The sequence below is a fragment of the Cygnus atratus genome, chromosome 5, assembly GCF_013377495.2.
Source record: "Cygnus atratus isolate AKBS03 ecotype Queensland, Australia chromosome 5, CAtr_DNAZoo_HiC_assembly, whole genome shotgun sequence".
NCBI classification, from domain to species: Eukaryota; Metazoa; Chordata; class Aves; order Anseriformes; family Anatidae; genus Cygnus; species Cygnus atratus.
Window position 1 is genome coordinate 3,283,037 of NC_066366.1, and position 21,502 is coordinate 3,304,538.

Here is a 21,502-nt window from a genome sequence, read left to right on the forward strand (position 1 = left end):
GACCCGCAAGGCTCATTGAGTACAACTTTCGAGACACTATCTTTCAGCACAGGTTTTAGTTTTGTAATGACCTTCCTACTCATGTTCTGGGTAAAGAGGATGCAACAATCACGGGAGCATATTTGACAGCAACTATTTTGTACTAAAGGCTTCAGGTACTATTGGAGAAACTAAATAAACCACTAAAGTATTAACATTGTTTGCTTCAAGTCTATTTTTCTCATGTTCCATCCACCGGTTCTTGACATAAGACAAGATTTTGTTTAGCCAAGAGCAGTATTTATGTAAGCAATTGTGGACAGATACCAAGTCAGGTAAATAAATCTGAGAGTATCTTATCATATAAAGATGACTTCTCTTTGTTAATCTCAAAATAATTACAGAATTTCTGTTAGCATTTAGTTTACTTTCAGGTTACTTTCATGTTTGCCAGTAAAACTTTAAGAGTCATCTCGCTGTCTCATGAAAAAACACTAGAATTCTGAAACACGTTGAAGAACAACACAAATTTGACACCCGCTTCTCTCCTGCTGCTGTAGTACGATTATTCCCATTCCAGTTTGAACCACCAATTAGATTAACGAAAATCAATAAAGTAAACACGGAAAACACATGTAAGCTCCTTCTTTAAGTCATTCTAAATCAAATATTTCAAGCTATCTTTCAACTACAGGTGAGAATAAAATCTACTGCTTCCAAAATTTTAATGTTAAGGTACATGAGTAAGGAAGACATTGCGTTGCTGTACTTCCAACTTCTAAAGCTGTTAAGTTAGATGTACAGAAGGTAAGTGGTTAAATGGAAAAAGACAAATGGCTACTCATTCATACATAACAGCAGTGAGCAGTAAAAGCAAGGAATCGTCAGGATCATTAGAGCTAGTGCTGGAATGCACTCTGCTTGGCATAGCGCGCTATAGTGAGTAACAGAAAGGAAAAATTACACACATTCATGCTTGAGTCATGACAGATAGCTCTCAACCTCTGTATGTGAATAGATTTGGTCTTAACATTATCCAAGTGAGTCAGACTGAAGATCTGCTCTATGTAGAATGCCACCATACTTCTAAGATTCTTCAAGCAAAGACCCTGAGTGTTGTTTTTTGCATTGCAATTAGCTAATATATGACTTTTTTCATCTGTTTTTTGTTCCCACTATTTTTGGGAGGAAAACTGTGATGTTTCTATAAGAAAGTACGCAGTAACTAGCAATAAATTAGTTACCTGTCTTTGGTGGTCCAGATCTGCTTTATTACCAACTAGAATCATAGGAAACTCATCACGATCTTTCACTCTAAGAATTTGTCGCTGAAACTTATAGATTTCTTCAAAACTGTAAAAAGAAAAGTAGAGCATCAGTGTACTAATTCATAGATTCTCAAGTTCTGCAGAAGTTCAGGAACAATGAATCACCTATTTGGACTTGCCCTGCCACACCACACAAGCACAGACAGCTGCAGGCACTCTATCAAAGAGTTCACTGTCATAGCATGACTGATTAGAGAATCATTCAATACTCAAACTAAAAAAATCCTGACTCAAGCTAGCACTGGACTGGACTCAGTTTGGACAGCAAGGTAAGTAAAACCCTTGTTCTGTTCAATTCTAGAGGGACCAGGATGCCAATTAGTTGAACAGAACCAAGCAACCACAGTCCACTTTATAAACGTTGATTTTGGAGTTCAACTCTACCTAGAATATTGAAAATACAGTCTGGAGACACTGGTGATCAATGTTTCAGCTAGCTGCCTCCACAGCTACTTCTAGGAATTTTGGTGGAAGTGGGAAAATTATTTCTTGGAGAAAAACAGCTGGGATAAATCAGCAGAAAGCTTTCCAGTTACCAACTAAGTTATATCAGGTAGTGATGCTGTTTAGGCATTAAGAAATATTTCAGCAGCGCTTAAAGGTGAGCAAGGCAAAAATCTCCCCCAAAGGCAGTATATTTGAGAAGCTAATTCTGCCCTAGACAATGATTTCTGGAGAGAAAAAAAATGCACTACTTTCAGTAAGCACTGTTAAAGCTATGTCAATGCATATGGAGCTCCAGCACTGATACTGGTAGACAATTGCATTGCCTTTAAATCAGAGACATCCCAACCACTATATTTAAGTCTGGGCATATAGTATGAAGTCATTTACACTTACATTTGTAAACTAAAATTTAAAAGCAAGATGATCATCAGTAAGAAAGTTTCATCAAAAAATACATAGACATGATAATACCAATACAGCTCATTCTTATAAAACAACCATAAGAAGTGTGAATTAGAAAGAAGGAATGCCACGATGCATACTTGGATCTCCCTTTACATATGCATTTTTAATACTCTGCTCAGATGTCTGTAGCAACTGAAGGAAAAGAGTTGAAAGTGACCAACTTCTTCATCCAGACTTCTTGGTTCAGAATCCTTCCACCACACAAGACATATACCCTTGAAAGATACATAGTTCATGGACAGGCAAGGCAAGTCTTGAATTATACGGATAACAGAACAAAAATGAAAACCCTGCTCATCAGCAGTCTCTTAAGGATTTTAGAGGGAAAGTGATATGCAGGATTAACACGTCAAGTTCTGCTTAAGAAAAACTTAAGGTTTTTAGAAAAGCAAAGGAGTTCACATTATGACTTTTAAAATGTACAGTCCTCTGTTACAAAAATATTTATGTTAACGTAAGTGCTCAATGTGTCCTAAAAAGCATAGACACAGACCTCTAACAGAAGTATAAAAGTCTCTTTTGACAGTACGTCAAGATGAAGTTGTACTTCTAGCAGCATTCTTAAGTGTAAGGTACAGATCCAATTGAACATGCACATGCTCCATAGAATATTTATTTTAATTCTCATTATAGACAGATATTGTAACATCAGAAGTAAATTATCAGATCACAGACTGAATCTGCAAGGTAAAGATATTGCAAAGATTACCCCCCCTCATTTTATTGCTCTTCTTCACAACTCAAAGCAAGTAGAAAGACAGCTCCCTGACCTCTTCTCCTTTATCTCTACATACCTGGTAAGTTCAACAGGTGAAGACCATAGCCAAAACATTAAGGGACTTTCTGTACACGCATGGCATTTTCCTACTCTTACAATAATCAGGATCTACCTCACTGAGCTGTCTGAGCTTCCAAAAATGCACGTTTCACCTGAACTCTGCCATAAATGAGTTATGCAGGTTCCAGTCAATTCATGCAAATAGCCTGCAGAAGAGTGAGAGAGAGCCTGAACTGGGCACACATGCTCAGAAATCCAGAGCCAGCCACAGGATGCTGACAAGCACACAGCAAGGGGGTAGCTTTTTTTTTTTGTTTGTTTAAAAAAGAAAACATAATAGTGAGCAACTCTTTAAATCTGTCACCTACAGGAAACTAGGTATTCCGGACCATAATGAAGTGCCTGAACAGAGTTGGCTTTTTGTTGTTGTTTTTGTTTTCAAGTCACCTCCTCTAAGAGGCAGATACTTTCATTTACGTGATCCATTTCAAACGGGTTTTTGTCAGTGCTGAAGACATATTACATTGCAGAATGTAACTGAATGCATTCTGTTAGAGGTTATTTCAAGAAAGGATGAGTAGCAATTTCAGATTAGTTATTAGAAAGATAGATTTTGTTACATTAGCTTGACATCAGGCTTACCTTCCTCTGTCAGTGACTGAGAAAACAAGCAGAAAACCCTCCCCTGTCCTCATGTACTGTTCACGCATGGCTCCAAATTCTTCTTGTCCTGCTGTATCCAGAACTGAATATAAGCAAAATATTAGTTACTACAGTTCATGTTCTTAGAATACAGACTGAGAATAAAAATCCTTCCTAATAGGAGATTGTGAAAGCCTGTCCTATATATCGGTAGCTAAGCAAAAATCTCTTTTTACAGATTCTACTAGATTTCTACTAAGATTCCCAATGCATCCTTGGACTGATTGAACAATTCCAGATCTATGAAGCAAACTGAGAAACAGTCTGGCAAACTTTTACGAATTTGGGACCAGCTGATGCAGCTCTAAAATGTACAGAGAGGCTGCAGGGGAAGGGTGTTGGGAGTGGTGCTGTTTTGTCCTTAAAGAAATCATTGACTAGGGGGAACTGAAACTTTTATAGCAAAACAACTAGATTGGAGAGGCAGCACGTGACAGCCCATTGATGCAGGTTTCATTCCACCACATCACCCAGGTCACTGACTGGAGTTCTGTAAGTTCTCCTAGTTTTTATGGGTACTAAAACTTTGGGAATAATCCTTAGAAAATGTCCAATCTACTGCAAGAGAGGCACTTACACACGTTAAGACGTAAGTATCTTGAATTCTGGGTATCACATTAATAAAACAAAGATAGCTTTTATCAGCCACGAACTGACATAAAACCACGTGCTGCACAGTTCAGCCATGTTACATTTATGCATACAGATGCAAACATGGGCACCGACAGCTACAGCTGCTTCGTATTTGTTTTTGTTTGGCTACTCACTGTCCAAGCGCGCAGCTCTTTCGTCTATCACGCATTGTTTGGTGTAGGAGTCTTCGATCGTTGGGTCATAATCCGTAACAAAATAGGACTGCAGGAAAAAAATAGCACATGTGTAAGACAAGCACATACAGGACACCCACTGAGTAAGATGCTAAGGCTGGGCGCTCCATGGCTTAGTGAAGATGAGCAGGTTGATATCCATGTACAACAGATTGTCACTTAACTCAAAAGGACAGCAGCATTTCTATTCCTCGTAGATGCTCATAAGTCACAGAAATTACTAGCAGACTTACTGGATTTACTGGATTCCTACAGGATTTCTAGCTTCTAGTAATCTCTAGAGTTTCCCAGCAGGAATTACTAGAAGCTAAAAAGTTTCTAGTGGCTTTTTAGGCCTCCAGGAACTGCTAAGTCTCTCTGAACATCTGGTAGGGTGTAGATGTTTTCAGCAATTCTCATACGTTTCCAGGATTTGCTTCCCTCCCCCCTCAAGTAATTTCTAAGAAGCACTAGGATTTTCCCAGCAATTCGTAGAATTCTGGAGCAGATTTATAATTATTTCTAGCAAGGGCTCCATGCAGAACAAGCAGCATTCTGTTTTTAAGCTCAAAGGAGTTTAACAGATCATCCTTGCTCCTAGGATTTCTCTCCTAGGGTTAGCATTTCTAATGGCTTTAACCACAATCCCCCCTCCACTTTACCAGCTGTGTATACTCTCTATAAACTACACCTGTGCTCATATACCACAACCTGGCCATCTCGCAGGTGGCTACAGGAACAATATGCATAGGTTGCTGCTGATCTACTCATTTAGATTTGGCATCATACCAAAAAACTGTTGACCCCCCTAGCCTAGATCAGAGAGATCAACCCACTTCGCACATCTCCTCTACATTTGGTTAGAGGTCAGTTAACTGTCCTCTCGGGGTACACATACACGGCACTCTCAGTAGCTTTGCCTCAACGGTATCATGGTACAACCAAGCTACCTACAGGTAACAATGAAATTAAAACAACCATGCTCCTCTCTGGAAAGGGTAAAATCCTAGCGATCTGTCCCACTGGAGATACCTGTGAAGTATGAAGTGCTATCCTTCACACCTTTCTCAGTGTCTAATGTTGTTTCTGGACAAGCAGCTGTTAAGAAACTGTCCTCCCCCCTCCCTTTTTAGAATATTTGACCAGGTTAAATAATTCCAACACACACACACACAAAACAGGTATGGGATAGTAAGAGGAGCACAACTTTTATAGCAGAAGGATGCTTATTTGCAGTCAGCAGAATGTCTCACTACAGAACAGGAACCCAGATGATGTTCGGAGTACAAGTCATCCCTTTACCTTCTCTGAAGATTTAAAATAGAAAAATACATCCTTCAAAATCATTCTCTTTTTTTTTTTTTTTTACCTATATCCATGACTTAGTTTTATCCAGAAGCTTAAAAACTGACTTTTTAATGAATGAACCTATTCATAAACTATAAATTGTCTCAAGTCCTCTGTGACCTTTAACAAACTTTGAAAGAAGGAAGAAAATCATTTATGTGACCATACCAATGTGTAAACCAAGTTATTTACAGAATCTGACTTTAGAAGGAAGATCACAAGGAAGAGAAGTCCAATGTTTCATTAAGGAAACAGAAAAAGTTTAAAATTGAAAAAGCCGTTTTTTTAAATAAAAGGGAGAATTTGGAATCAGCTTATTTCACTCTCCTGAATGGGTATTAGTAGACCACCTAAAGCACCACGTTTATATCCAACAAGTGCAATATTTTTCACCAAGAGAAGCCAGAAAATTGTCATCATCTCAGAGGGATTCTTCATATTTTCCTTATTATCCCTCCAAGGTCCAAGTTCTGCAGTTCAGCAAGTTCTGCAATATCCAGAGCATTTCTGTACCCTTCCCTTCTCCCCAAATCCTCCAACTTTTTTTTTTTTCCCTAAAAAAAGAAAACTACAAATTGAGAGCATCAGACACGGTACACATGCACGGAGCACTTTTCCGCCCTCAGAAGAGAAATTGTCCCAACCCAGCATCAGCTGCATCTCAAATTCAGACTGAGCACAAGCCAGAGCTCCCCCATTTAACAAACCTCATAAGAGCAATTTCTTCCCTCCCGTGGAGATACACTGCCAAATCTGCTGTCACAGCCACTCTAGGAGAGGTTTGCAAGGCAATTAGTGTTGTGGTTTACCTCCAGGCAGTAGACAAAGCTAATGTGCCTGAAATAGCTGCTGGTTTTGAAGGAGTCTTCCCAAATTGCACTGGGACTATTTGCCACAGGGAGCATTAACCACAGCTCACAGGCCTTATTCAGTCAGGATTGATTTATGAAAATTAGATGTAGCAGATACAGCATGCATCAATCCGAGCAGAAACGGACCTTACTGCTGCCATACAGACAGTGTTTAAAGAATTACAGGATGACACAGCACCCCCTGAAATATTCCTAGGGGCTGCACCTCTACCTTCAAATCCTGTCCTGCAACAGTGAAGAGGTGCCCATACACCCAGCAAGCCCAAGACTTGAGTCTTTTTGCAGAGAAGGTCAAGGAGTTGGGCCAGAACTGCTTAAAGGACTTGCATCTGTTTGTGGTCCTGTTAAACACTGCCACCCTACTGGTTTTACACTGATGCTGAGTCCAGGCAGATCAGCAGGGCACACAGATGCTCAGCACAGCAGTGCTGTCCATGCCAGTGTCCAGAAAGCTGGGCCAGCTTTCTGCTGCCTGCTTCACAGAAGTGGTATGTACCAGCCTTAACGCTTCAACACAGCTGCTCCGCTGAACTGCAAAATGCCAGTGAGCTTCAGCAAGCATCTTGAATACCAGCTGGTACAAACCACACAGAACCACTCTCCAGTGGTACTGCGATGGGTCACCCTACAGGGACACAGTTCTCAGATGTCTCCCAAATGTAATTAAGTTTTTAATGATGAACTTGAAGAACTAAGTCTCATTCAATTGGCTCCACTGCAGCTGGCCACTGCCTGCAGGAAATAATTAGAGGAAACTTCTATGAAGATAGTAACTTGAACATGCTCTACTGTTACACCACTCCCTTAATCGCTAATGAAATCAAGGCACTTTTCCACCCACTTCCTCGAAGGGAAACAAGCAGCCAAGCCTAGTAGGCTCATCAACCATTCAATTTACCCAAAATATTATGCAACAAGTTTTCTAGGTTTCCTCTTTCTAAGACTGCTGAGGCAATCAAGTCCAGAGATGAGAAAACCTGCCAAGGATGCAAGCCCTTCTGTGGAAAAAAAAGTCATTCCTGCAACAGCTACATCACTTGCAACTGGGCAGCCCACCGCCAGCATCCCTTCCTGTACACACACATGGCCTCGCCAACTGCATTTCAAACACCATTTCCTGACCTTCCCAGGAGGTCCTACTTGTAGCACTCTGGAATTACGATATTACCATACTGACCACTGTTCTCACAGTTTTCCTCCACTTAAGGTAAGAGTAACTCCAAATCATTGTTTCAATCACTCAAGTCTTTTGGCAAGGAGAATGTGTGAAAATCTGCTTTTGGTTTATTATTTCCCCCGCTCGTTATGCTGCCTTTAATGCACAAAGGGGACTTCCTCCATTAGCTGGACTCACTCACAGTCTCAGTACTCCCTCTCCATAAATTAATAAAAGCAATTAGCAGAGTGAAGACATCTTACACATAAAGATGCAGACCCACAGGGAAGTTTCACATTTGTTGTGTAGCTTTTTTGAATTACTCTTCATTAGGCCATGAATAGTCTGCAAGCTGAAAAACCATCGGATACTTTTGCACCAAAATCTAAGCTCTGGGATGAAAGAGAAGTCAGACACTACCAGCAGGGTGCTGCTACATGCTGTAGTCTGGAGGCCGGCTGCACGATGTGCTTCTTTCATCTTCATGCAAAGCCTGAAGGGCATGCAAAGAAGGGCAGCCCAGCACAGCAATAGCACCACCATGACCAGGTTAAAGGGGCACCACATGCCAAGATACATATTTATCCTCGCTGTGTCTATAATCTCCATTTGTATTTACTAAATATACGCTTAATGTTTCAAAGAGCTGCTAGCTGCTTATTTAAATTTTTTCCACATGTTTAAATTTTTGGTTTCAGCCTAGTGAAGGCAAGGAAATAGAAGGGTTTCCACCCTCCAGTTGAAGTTACAGACCATCTCTGGGTTTAAATAACACCCACAATTTCAGCATTGCAAATAGCCCCAAAATCCTTCCCAGCTAAAATTTGTAAGTTCGGACTTGAAACAAACATGTTGGTGAATGTTACACACCAAAGGTTCAGCTTTAGACTCAAGTACATTCACAGATACCTAAAGCATATGATCCCAAGACATTACCCCAGCTGTGCTACATGATTTCTTTTGGAGCTTCTCCTCCGACTATCCCCAACGCTGTCACCTCTTCTCTAGCTTCTTCCTCTGCATTTCACCAAGCACATCAGTCTGCTCCTGCCCCGCTCAACAGACCTGTAGCATGCCTTTACACCACAGGCACAGAAAAAACAGTACCTGCTATAGCCCTAACACACATCACAGTGATTGTATCAGAAATACTGAACCCAGAAAAAGAGAAAAACCTGACCAAGTTATCTTCTAAGCATCTTTCTTCATTTAAATCGGTATTTCTGGTGTTTGTTCCAACTACAGTGCCCTCGGCTAGTCTGTAGGAACACAGGCAGCCACCCTTCTGTCTCAGGTCCTGGGCTATGCCACAGAAGCTTTCTCAGACTATGAATTAAGATCTAAATGAGTGGCTGCATAGATGTTTGTAACTATCACTGCTTAGCAGCCCACTGTAGCCTTACAGCTTCTGCTACCTACAAACGCAACACAGCAGCAAAACCCACGCTAACAAACACAATGTGGTATTTTACCCTTCTTCAGACTGCAGGAGCACTTAGCGGCTGTTTCATGGAGCTTTGATGTCCCTGCCCCTCGAGGGGCACAAACACGGCTCAGTCCCCAGGGCCACACAGCAGCCGCAGCCTGCTGTTGCAGGCCTGGCTCGGGCCTAGAGCTGTGCTGCCCAGCAGAACCGCTCACAAGGCAAAGCGTCCACCAAGGCTGATGCCCTGGAAGAGATGAGCAGAAGAACCTCCTGATGAGCCTCCAAAGGAGGCTCCTGAGCTAATTCCTTGAGAGATATGTGAGTTGGGTGGCTGGAAAATGTGTGTGTGTGGGGTGGAACTAAGCCGACGGAACAAATACAGCAAAACAGAGTTACCACTTCACAGACCCCCACATCACAGAAAAGAATAAAACCCAGAGCTGATCAGGAGCCCTTGACAGAGCTGCCAAACACTCAGCCACCCCACGACTACGCGATGCCCTAGGGCTCAGCACTTCGGGACGGGCCAGGCGGGCTGCAGCCGGGGGAGCAGGAGCTGCGGCGGGGCCAGGACAGGGACTGCCGTCTGCAGAGGGCTCGGGCCCTGCACAGAGACACCAGGAAAACTGCAGGGGCTACCCATGCCAACCCAGCGTCATTTTAAACTGAAGTGCTCGAGGCAGCACGGAGCATGCTTTGCTGGCATAAACAGTCACTTTGCAGAACTACACAAGTTTTCTGTGGTGTTGCAGATCGCGGAGAATGTGGAAAAAAGTCTGGAATTACATCAAAGACAGACCAGACAGCAGACAGCTACCAAAACACCGGATCATACTACAGAAGGACAGGTGTGTCCTTCTCCAGTCATCCCATACTCACACAAATCCCTAAGAGTCACTTTTACTTCCAGAAAGATTAACAGCACCTGTTCCTTTCTTCTGAAAAAAAGAGACATTAAAACACAGTCTGTGCTTCAAAGCAATCAGTGATGCTTCCCTCAATTTACAGTACTTCCCGCTGTCCTAATGTCTACTGCCAGCACTGTTATGGCCACCCAGGGAAACAGATGCCATTTGTTACTACAATTACCATAATTATCACGTGGTGTGAAACACTTGATAATTTCACTAACAGTGAAAACAGGTACAATAACAGAACTGAAGAAAGTTACAGTGAAAGAAAGATGCCACGAGCCATACACAGAGCAACCCCTTTGCAGGGGGACTACAATCTGAGCACCTTCTTTGATTCTTATTGCCCCTTCTCAGCATTTGGCAGAAACGACAAGGCTGCTTTTATCAAGATGAGAAGTTCTTTTTATCTGTTCCTGAAGAACGAGAATTACATGTACATAAAATACTGGTATTTATGATTAAGCTTATGCTTACTCAAACCTCAGAGAATGCAATGTTCTTACATTATCCAGAATTGTCTAAGAGCACATCCACTAGGCTATCCCACAACATGGACTTCACAGACAGAGGTGCAAATCTTAAATTTTGAAGAAGATATGGTGGGAATACAACAATAAACATCTGACTTGGTTACATATAACTAAGTCTTCCCCTGAGGATGTGTATATATAATATATATTTAAAAATATATACACAGCACACAAGGATTGTCAAAAGCTTGTGCTTTGTTTGGAAACACTAAAAGCACAAGTTAGTCCTACTATACAGCCACTTATTTTTACATCTCTCCCTCTCTCTGCTCCCCGCTCCTCCATATGCAGCAACCACTGAACAAGCACTTCAGAAAAAAAAGTAATCTGTGTTCAGTACACGGAGGTACTTAATGCACATAGCCATATATACTACAACTCTTTTCTGTAAAGAAAACTCTGCAGCAGTCCCTACCCAAAGTACCTAAAAACAAAACCAACTTTTCTTCCCCCGCAGGCATTGGGAAGCATGAGGTAGGACAGGGGGCGCAAGGGGACACAGAATAAACTGTCTTTGGTTTGAAGACAAATACACGTGTATCTGAATCCTGGATATGCACCTGTCAATTCTTGAATTCCCTAAGTGAACACTTGAACTTCATACCCATAAACGTACTCACTTGTGATATATTTCTCTAGATAGCTGTACATTAAGAAGTTCCACATTCGTATCCATGGTTCAGCAGGACTGGCTCACGGCAGGATTTAAGAGCCACGATGGTTCTGGAGCCTCAGTTTGTGCAGGTCAGACAGCAAAGCAGAGCTCAGGAAGATGAAAGGCTGAAATGAAACTGATTTCTGTGCTCTGAACAGGAACATCTACCAGTGCTTCAGATATTCCAACATCTGTTAATTTTTGTCCTCCTAATTGCTACTTGTAAGAAAGCAGCTTTACTTTCTCCTACCCTGCTTGGGCTGCAGCAGCCCAGGAAAGAAATCTCCCTTCTCCCTTGAACCTAGTGCCAAGGAGTGACTTACAAAACAGCTTGGGCTCACAGGTAGAAGTTTGGAGAGTTCCTAACTGCTGAACAGAAAATTAAAAGATTCGGGGGGGGGGGGGGGGGGGGGGGGGGGAGGGGAAGAGAATCCATGAAAACACAGCAGATTCTCTGGGAAAAAAGTCTGACACATAACTGAGGCAGCCTCTGACAAATTTTGAGTGCATGCTCCTATCATAGAGGCTTAAAGAATAAATATTGCAACTACTTTATTGAAAAGGATTATATGCCTTTTTGCTAACTTCCTGCCTGGATTACATAAACTGTCAGGATAACTGTCATGAAGTGTTAATGCAGCCTCAACACTTGAGCTACGGACAGAGTGGATAGCAGTTACACATGCATAACATAATTAAGTGGTGGTTGTTTTTTGTTACTTTGGGTGTTTTTTTTAAATACACGCATTTTCTTGTGGAAAGGAACATCATTTGCCTCAATTAAGAGCTGAAATACGTTTAAACATTTTTTTTTTTTTTTTTAAAGGAAGATAGTTTTTAAACAGCTTTCAGATTTTAACTCAAAGAAAACCTGAGCTATGCTTACATTTTTCCCATTGCTGGTTTACAGCTAACCACAGTATGCCTAACTCAGTACTGGTAGTAGTTCAGTGGCCTGTGAACACCCGCCTCTGATTTATCGTTTTCATACTGAACACCAAGTACACTCTCACAGACCTGTTGTAAGCAATACATACCTTAAACTTTGGACTACAACTACTTACTTTCGATACAGTTCTCATTACTCAAGGTCAGAGAAAAGTTCACTTTCACTGTCCCTTAAGACTTCTTTGTAAAGCCCAGAATTAATGCCTTTTAATGCCAGTAAGCACCAGCAACATTCTTTGAAGAAGGCTATGCAATTTTTCAAGCCTAAACATGTCTGATTATAAAACGTGCTCTATCCTGCCAGTATAGACAAGTCTTGATTTCATTTAATTTCATTTTTGCTTCACAGCAAATATGTGCAAGAACCACTTGCAATTCAAATAACATTTAAAATATTCAGTACTATCTCTTCAGCTATAAAATTTCATCAGGTTTGGACAGTTTTCAGCATAGTAGCACATACAAGCTCTTCAGGAGAACCTCATTTTCTACCTCAAGAAGCCTGACATCTTTTTATACTTAAATATCTGACTTTAGGACACATGTATAACCAGGTAACAGGACTACGGCTGTAAGTAAAAAGAAAGTAATGTTACTCAAAAAAATCCCCCTGGGGGTGGGGGGCAAGTAAAATTACTGGAATGTACTTTTATCACGTACATGACATCATCAGAACACCTCAAATTACAGCACTGTGTAACAAGAGGTTTTGATTTATAAGTTTAGGTACAGTAACAGGGTAAGACAATCAATTAAAATAGCTCATTACTTCAGTATCTTAAACCTAAGCCAGCAAGGGCCTTCAGATTAGAGGTGATAAACTACATTTAGGGCATTTACAGTCTTAAGAAAGACAACACTTCACAACTCCGAGGAAAGTACTGAAATCTACTCGAGTGTAGACTGAAAAAACTTGAGTCCATGGCAAAAATAAACCCTTGAGGAGAGTGCAAGTATTCGCATCAAATCAGAGCCTTTAAAATATATTTAAGCTGCAAACAAATTGCTTGTTAACTGGACTTCTCAGATTGCCTGGCTTACACTAGGGACATTGAGACTCATTACTTTAACACAGTAAGAAGTTTTTCTAGCCCAAAATAGCAAGTAAAACAAAAACTCACTTCAGCAAGTCTAGTGCGTTTTAGTAACGTTAAGTCCTACTTAATATTTTACTTTCTTCAAAGTACCTGAAAAATGTTTGAGCCCTGAGACTCTGCAACAAGCTACAGTAAAAAACATTCTGAAGTTAATACCTTTCTTATTCTGAAAGCAGTAAGTAAAAATCTGCTTTAGGTAGTAAAAGCCTTTTCCTACCTTTACTACCACTTTTCAATTCTCTACAATGCCAGGTGCTTTTGTCAGTTGTGTGCATTTGTTACAGCTTGGAAGCCGATGAGGACTTGGATCAGAGTTCATTGGAAGCAGGCAGGCAGAAAGCCTGAGGAAGTTGGGTTCTCCTCTTAAAGAAATTGGTTTAACATGGAGATACAGCCAGGTTAATTAGTCCATTAAAACCAGAACCTACAGTTTTCTAGACTGATTCAAATTAGGATTAAACATTCATAGGATGATATTTCACCGTATAATTGAACTACGTTAACAAGTTCCTGGCAGTGGAAAAGGAAGATTTGTCATCCCATCCTGACCGTCCACATGGTTCCCACCTCCTCACACTGCCTCCTCCTGCTGCCCGCAGCACCATCCATCAGGAGACCAGACTGTCCAGATTGCCAACAAAAGAACACCCCACCCAAATACCAGTCAACTGCAAGTCATATTTTAATGTCCAGACACTTCAGGAGAGCTAAAAAAAAAAAAAAAAGGCCTTTTTACCCTGCCTTTAAAATATATTTACATATACACACAGATTTATATGAACACACACTTTGTATAGGCGTGTACACCTGCCAAACAGGGGCTGAACCAAAATAGTCCAAGCTTCCAGAAGGTTTCACCATTTACCACTTGTGCTGCTAATAAAAGAAAAAAAGGTTCAGAATCATCAGCATATATTTAATTAAAAGTGAAGATGACTTTCAGGGCCGGTAACATACCTTATGTACACTATGAGACCGCTGCAGTCACAGACAACAATACACTAGTCTCCACCCAGTATTTTTTTTTCTCTATTACTACAGTAAATCCCGTAGAATTTTTGAGCACCAGCTTGGACAATATCCAACATGAAAACATTCAACTTCATTAGCAAAGTCTGTAGTATTTTATTTTTCCAAGACTTATTGGCTGATCATTAGAAGCTAATTATTTAGGAAAAAGGCTATAAAATAGTACTTAAACCTAATAAGAATTATTATGTCAGACAAGCACTGTTCTATTAGCTTTATGTGCCCAAATCATGTATTTATTTAACTCCAACCTTTTGGCCTGAGACTAGGCTGTCTAGACTCATTTCACAGACTACAGACAATTACTGTAATCTTTAAGTTTTGAAAGTGCCATAACCAGAAGTGCCAAGAATGCTGAAATGGCAGCTGTGTTATTTAGCCATCTATTTTCATTAGCAAGGCTAATAATTACTAGCTTTCCCCAAAAATCCTCACCCAGCTAAGTAAAATACACAAAGTAGTTATCTTCTTGAGTCATGAAAATTTTAAATGATAACGAAAGAAGTGGTTGTCTACCTATGAAAACATGGACTTCTTGAAAGTGCGTTAATTATTCAAGAGTGCCAACATCCGCAGCTGAATGATGTACATTTTACCATTATAATACGTGCAGTAAAATCAACTCAAAAGAAAACACCCTTTTCTAAGTGGAAACTGCCTAGAGTATCTGAATAGCTTGCAGGTGGCAAGCTACAGACAAAAAGATCATGCTAAGAAGCTACCATAATGATAATGCACGGAACACACACTTTTAACAAGGCAGTTTCCTAAGTTTCTTCTCACCACCACCAACACAGCTTGCAAGCCATACCAGATGAGGCTGAAGGCCTCAGCACGTACGAGCCCCATGCCGCAGTGCCGCCGGCCACAACGGTCCGACAGCTGGAGCACCCACTATCCCCAAGCACCAGCTATTTCTGCACATCCACATCAGGCATCACTCCACAGCCTAAGATGAACGTGTGCATTTTTGCCTACTGAAATAGTTTCTTTGAAGTTTGCAGCTAAGCAGTAAAACTTCAGACAGAGAGAGGATTTATCCTGGTTGACAAACATTATCAGTGGCCTGTACTTTCAGATCCTGGTAGGGCCAGCACACAGGCTCACGAAATGAACAAAAATGAGAAAGAAGCACCTATGTGCCATCACACCCAAGCCCAGCAATAAGCTCCATAACCTTCATGTCCTCTCTACAAAGAAAAGTTTCTCCAAGGAACTGACGTTACAGCATCACTTTCTTAACCCATATATAAAAGGAAAAGTATTAATAAGCTTCATTTGGGCTTTAGAGCCAAACAACAAAGCTTAAGAGCATTTTCTGCCTCGTCTCTAACCCAAGGTGTCAGGTTAACCTACCTGATTCTGAGAAGGAAGGAAGAGGACTTCGTCAGGCAGAACAGGCTGTGGAAACCCTTTAGCACTAGAGACAGCATGTCCAGAAGCTCCCAGGCACACAAGCAGTCTTTGTTTTTCTCATCTGTTTGGACACAGCATTTGATGGATCAAATTCTAACAGAGGGGAAAAAAAGACTGAACCTGATCACTGTCAGCCAAACGGAGCAGAGCAATGTGATAGTTACTCCATCCTTGAACGTGCCCGTAAGACAGAGAAATTCTACCCCTGCCTGACACAGATTTCAGAGCTACAGGTGAACCTGACATCACGATGAGGCATGATGCCTGTGGAAAAGCACAAGTACTTTAAGCAGAATTCTCACAGACATGGACACTGCTGGGCCAAAGTAATACTGCCATTTCAGAGGCTGCAGGTTTCTATAATAACAAAAGATTAGAATTCCAATATACAGCGTTCAAGGAACCTGCAGCACAGATCTGTGCAACTGAAACAAAGCTTTCAAAACCATTTAACCAGCTGAAGAGTAATACCGAGCACTTTCCAGATACCGGTGGAGTAGAGTGCTTTTCTTTCCAACCTAACCTGTGGTCACACTGAAGTTAAGTCTCTTAACATCCTTGGAAAATGTCTTCAGAGGCACTATGTGACTTTTTCCTCTCACTACCATTAGCAGCAGAGTTCCAGATCAAAGGTTATTCCTTCACATCTGACAACAGTGTCGTTCAGACTGCTTTTCTCATTAAGTGTGAAGTTGCAGGACAGTACATGAGGACTGTTTAGAAAAGGAAGTGCAGCATTTTACTTCTGATCTTTCAGAATGTGTCCCTTGAAACTTCTACATTGGAGACAGATAGTTCGTGTTCCTAGAAGAAATACAAGAGGTAATAGGGAAAATTTTACCCTCAATAGTCAGAAGAAAAAAAGGAAAAAAAGAGACTCATGGCTGTGAAGTCTGAAGTTTCTGTTTCATGTTTTGTGTCAGTGTCCTATAAGTTTATATTGCTTACACCGACACAGCTTACATATAGGGAAATGTGTACAGACACTAATTCCAGGAACCAGAAGCTATCAAGTGGTTTTACACAGTTGCTAATCTTGACATGCGAGCAAGATTTGGTACTGCAGAACTAGTTACAGGCACTGCCTTGCTAAGTTCAGCTTGGTAGCTGATTTGTAGGGGAAAGGATGAGATCGACAAGCTCCAGTGTGCAATTTCAGTGCTCCTACACAGTGCCAGAGTTTTCAGCCACAGAAACTCTAGATTTTAAAGTCAAAAAACAGTGTCAAATGGAAATATACTTACGTTCTCAAATTTTATTTTAAAAAAGCTTTTGTCTTCAGTATTCAGTCTCCATATTTAAGCAAGCAACAATTTCCATCTAAAAAAAGCATATTTACCAGCAAAACATTTGCTTATACCAAAACCAACCACAGAGTTTCTTCCCCTTTGTCTCTGCACCTGCAGGTGTACTACCACTCTTAGTCAGTGTCACCCTAACCACAGGGCAGGAAAAAAGCAGGAAAGCACACCAGAAACCCAGAGGGAGCTTACTTTTTGCCTGGAATTAACACAGACATTGCATGGAAAAGAAAAGAGAGAGATAACCAATGTTACTTAATATCTGTGGCATTAACGTTTAGATGAATATTTCAAGTGACCCTTCAGCTAGAGGACCTAAGCAGGTATGTGTTAGCAGTATCTTTTCTACCTTTAGAGAATTTATGATCTTAATAGCAAGGACTGCTTTACCTCAAGTGAGAATATAATTACCTCCCAACCAAATATTGTTATAACTGAGGCAGAAAAGCACATCTCCTGTAAGGCACCATCCTCATTCACCTAACAAAACCCAGCAGCACAACACGCCAGAGACGAGCATTAGCAGGCTTGTTCTCACGTTCAGATCCGCTTCACGCTATACGATGCCACGAGCTACAGTTTTATGTGCAAATACCTACTTTCACGTTACAAAAAGCCACATCTATTATGAACCACATCAAGAAACTGCAAGTAAACATTCAGCTGAAGCGCTATATAATCAACCACCGCAAGCAGTCAACAAATGTTTTTACAGTACAGCCATTTATGGTAGCAGTCAAGAAAGCAAATGGAAGATGACAGCAGCTCTACACTGAGCAGCATCACCTCCCGTGATGGAGCTGGCTGCAAGTAACAAAAGCTTGCGTTAAGCACAACATCCACAGACTGTCCCTTATTGTTTAGGGAACTCAGTTTGAGCCTGAAACACTTGCTAGAGTCACACTGACCTTAGGATCACTGGGAAAGCGAGGTCCTGTATTTTCTTCCCTAGCATTCAGGTATGCAGGCTGTTAAAGCAGGTCCCAAAATAGTTCTCTCCCCACTGTTAAAGATCAGCCTGTACAGCTTGGACAGAACTTATCTCATTCAGAACCACACACACACACCACTGAAAGGAAGCAGCACTTTATTCAGCCCCTATTTTTCCGAAGGGCTGGATGCTCAGGCAAAATCTGAGCTCTCCAGGGACGTGCTTTTCTCATGAAACTACAGGTGCTGCATTTTGTGGTTCAAAGCATAAGCACTTCAAATATTAACCTAGCAAGAGATGCTACGATGGTGCAGACCAAGACAGGCACTGACCCCTCTTGATTGTACCATCTAAAGCTTGTACGTGCAGCTTTGCCAAAGTGACTAGCAAATTAATACTGCAAATAGGGCTCTAACATCAAAACGCTTGTTTTCCAATAGAGCGGTGAACTCTCTGGAGTCTATTAAGTCAATCTACAGAACATAAGGTCATTGAGAGAACCCCAAACCCCACCATCCTCCTTTTTACATCCTCTCCTGGCCCATTGCTTAACCCTCACGTTAAGAACCTCATGGGAACCATCCGTATTGCAGAGTCACAGAAAGCTTTCAAAGAGGGCATTTCTAGTACTGTTTCTGCTGGTGTCCCAAAGCTCAGGAGACTCCTTGCACATACAGGCCTTTCCTTTCTGTTGATGGCAGCTTATTCTTTCATGGGCTTCATTTCAGTGAACTGCCTTGTCTCAGCTGGAACAAAGCAGAAGCACCGCCAGTTTGCCTAGAACAGATCTCAGCTGAATGCAGTTAAGTGCCATAAAGTATTCTCCTCCCCATCCCTTTGCAACATTGTAGCTTTCTATAATTACTCGATTGCACTTGAATCCCTTTTTCTAATGGCTTTACTTATTAAGAGACATGCGGCAAAGTCTTCAGAGCTATGCAGCTATGTCCACACTAACCTTTAAGGACAGCTCTTTACCAAATGTCACTTTAATAGATTCAATTATCCTCACCCTGCTAGTCCTGCTTTGAATACAGCACAATCCTGTATTTGAACAGGCTTAGTACCTCTAACATTCTAAAGGAAGATGAGATACACATCACTAAAAAAAAATAAAGCATTTGGCATTCTCACACACCATACTCATGTTGGCCAGTCCACCATCCCATCTCAAGGTTGGAAGGCTTCTGAATTTTTAGACTCTTAAAAGCTGTAAAGTTAAAAAAAATTAAGGATTCGAATACACGTTCAGATACTTCAGCTTTACAACACTATATGGTAAGTCAAGATTTGTTCTGGGGGTTTCCAGCAAGGTGGTTTCCCTTCTGTCCCCTACATGCTCTCATTCTTTCAAAAATTTACATAAATTCTCAAATAAACTTGTTTTCTAAACTTATAAGCTACCGTCAGTCTGAACAGGGCAGATGGAGCATATGATCTACTTAATTTGCATTGGAGGATACATGCTGAGCTCTCTCTATCGCACTCCTTTACAGACATCGGTTAAGGAAAAAAGCATCATTATCTGGAAAACACAGGTGCAAGCCATATGAACACAGGTCATAAAAAGCACCAGTAAACGTATTAGCTAAACCGTGAAGGCACAATTATTTCATGATAATCAAAGTATGGAAGGACAAAGAGATGATGAGAAAAAAATTTGATCATGCTAGTCATATATCTTCACTTTAGACAAGATGGTTCCACTACCTGCTGTTCAGAATCTCTGCTTTTAGGATTACTAACTTGAAACAAAGCTTCAATGAAGCTACCTTCTTCAGGATAGATTTGGTGACCAGCCACTGCCAAAAGAGAAATTCAGTAATTTGTTCATCACTAAGATATTTCGCCTTTAAAAAAAAAGTTACTTAAATATTCTGTAACTTAAAGCAGACAGCAAGGTCAGAAAAGAAGATAGTGGTATGAATCCAACAAACAGCACAGAAAGATTTCTATAGATGGTAGTAGCAACTTAAAAGGAAGATCCTTTTTGTTCATTATCCCAAGATGACAAATTAAGCTTACACTATCAAGTGCTGTAGTCAGCTACACTATACTATTCTACAGTCTTTCAGCTTGTCAGGTCCCATAAGATTTTCCAAGAGTGAAGCTCTTACTTCTGAAACGCAACCTCTCTCATCTCGGTTGCCTTTCAGCCCCCTTCAAAGCAACCCGCACGTTCCCCAGCGCATTTTTGGGGCCAGAATCCACGCAGCAGTCGGTGCTACAGTGCAGAAGGCACAGCAACAGGAGAACCGGCTATCCTGTGCAAGAAGACAGCAATCCAAGAGTTTCTGGAGCATGAAATACAGCAATTACAAAATCCCCAAACAAAAACATGTAAACCAAATCCAGTCCTCGTCTCCAAGCAGGTTCACGTTCGCAGAAACTAAACTAAATTACCTGAGCTCCATTCCCAACGTGCACAGAAGGGAGGAACCCCACTAGCCAAGTCTGTACCGCATTGGCTGAGCTCAGCATGCGCGGCAGTGCCCCAGCACTGTACCAGGTCAGCAGCACCTGGACACAGTAGCTATATTACACACCTCCTGGGAACCAGTGCAGAGTGCCTCGCCCTGAAGAAATCATTACCCACCACCTAAAAGCACTTGTTTTCATTAAATCATCCACACTGAAAATTTCAAATTCAAATAATAACGTGCAATGCTCTTGCCCAATCATACAGGTGCACCTAATTACGCCCTTAAATAAGCAGAGAATGCCATTATCTCATCGCCTTCTCCAATAAGTAGGAACTTAGGCAAACGCTCGGCGTAAGGGTAGAAAGAGGCAGCAGTACTAAGCAGTCTTAAAACGTGTGAGCAGTGTGCAAAGACCTTCCATTTGTTTACTTTTAGAATAAGGTTTTAGAATGCATGAGGTTTGATCAGAGGTTTTTTTGTTGTTTAAAAAAAACCCTGCTGCTATTTCCGCTCCCATATTCTACCGAGTAGTGATCTTGTGGTAAAGGCATTTAGTGAAGAGAAAACAGAGCGTGGAATGCACAAGCAGCCAGCCTTCTGCACCGAAACCACAGGAAAGCATATTAGTTTCTCTCATTTTTATAGATTAGAAACAGGTTCTTCAACTTCACCATAGTTAGAATAATGGACTATTCAGTGCTATTCAGACTTCCAGTAACCACAGGTGAAATCCCGGGGCAGCCAGTACATCAGTACAAGAAGAAAGCCTTCAGGACACCTTATCTTGTTGGTTAACTCTTCCTCAGCTGAGTTTGAATATAACCTTAACTAGCATAACACTACTGCCACAGAGCTCTGGCAGCCTCTAGCAAGCAGCAAAGCCAACGTTAGGTTATTTACAAGAGCGGAAAGGATACTACCAATTAAAGGCTTTCTTCCAGCATTAGAAATC

At 41.2% G+C, this 21,502-nt stretch overlaps 1 protein-coding gene across 2 annotated transcripts in view; it reads right to left on the reverse strand.

Moving 5' to 3' along the window:
* RRAS2 (RAS related 2) overlaps positions 1 to 21,502 on the reverse strand; it is a 41,834-nt gene that overhangs the window by 8,671 nt on the left and 11,661 nt on the right. For both annotated transcript variants that reach the window (XM_035550410.2, XM_035550411.2), the window contains exons 2-4: positions 4,467 to 4,554; positions 3,640 to 3,742; positions 1,224 to 1,332 (exon numbers count right to left, since the gene is read on the reverse strand). In XM_035550410.2, the coding sequence (XP_035406303.1) occupies positions 1,224 to 1,332; positions 3,640 to 3,742; positions 4,467 to 4,554 (300 nt within the window). The remainder of the gene's footprint in view (positions 1 to 1,223; positions 1,333 to 3,639; positions 3,743 to 4,466; positions 4,555 to 21,502) is intronic.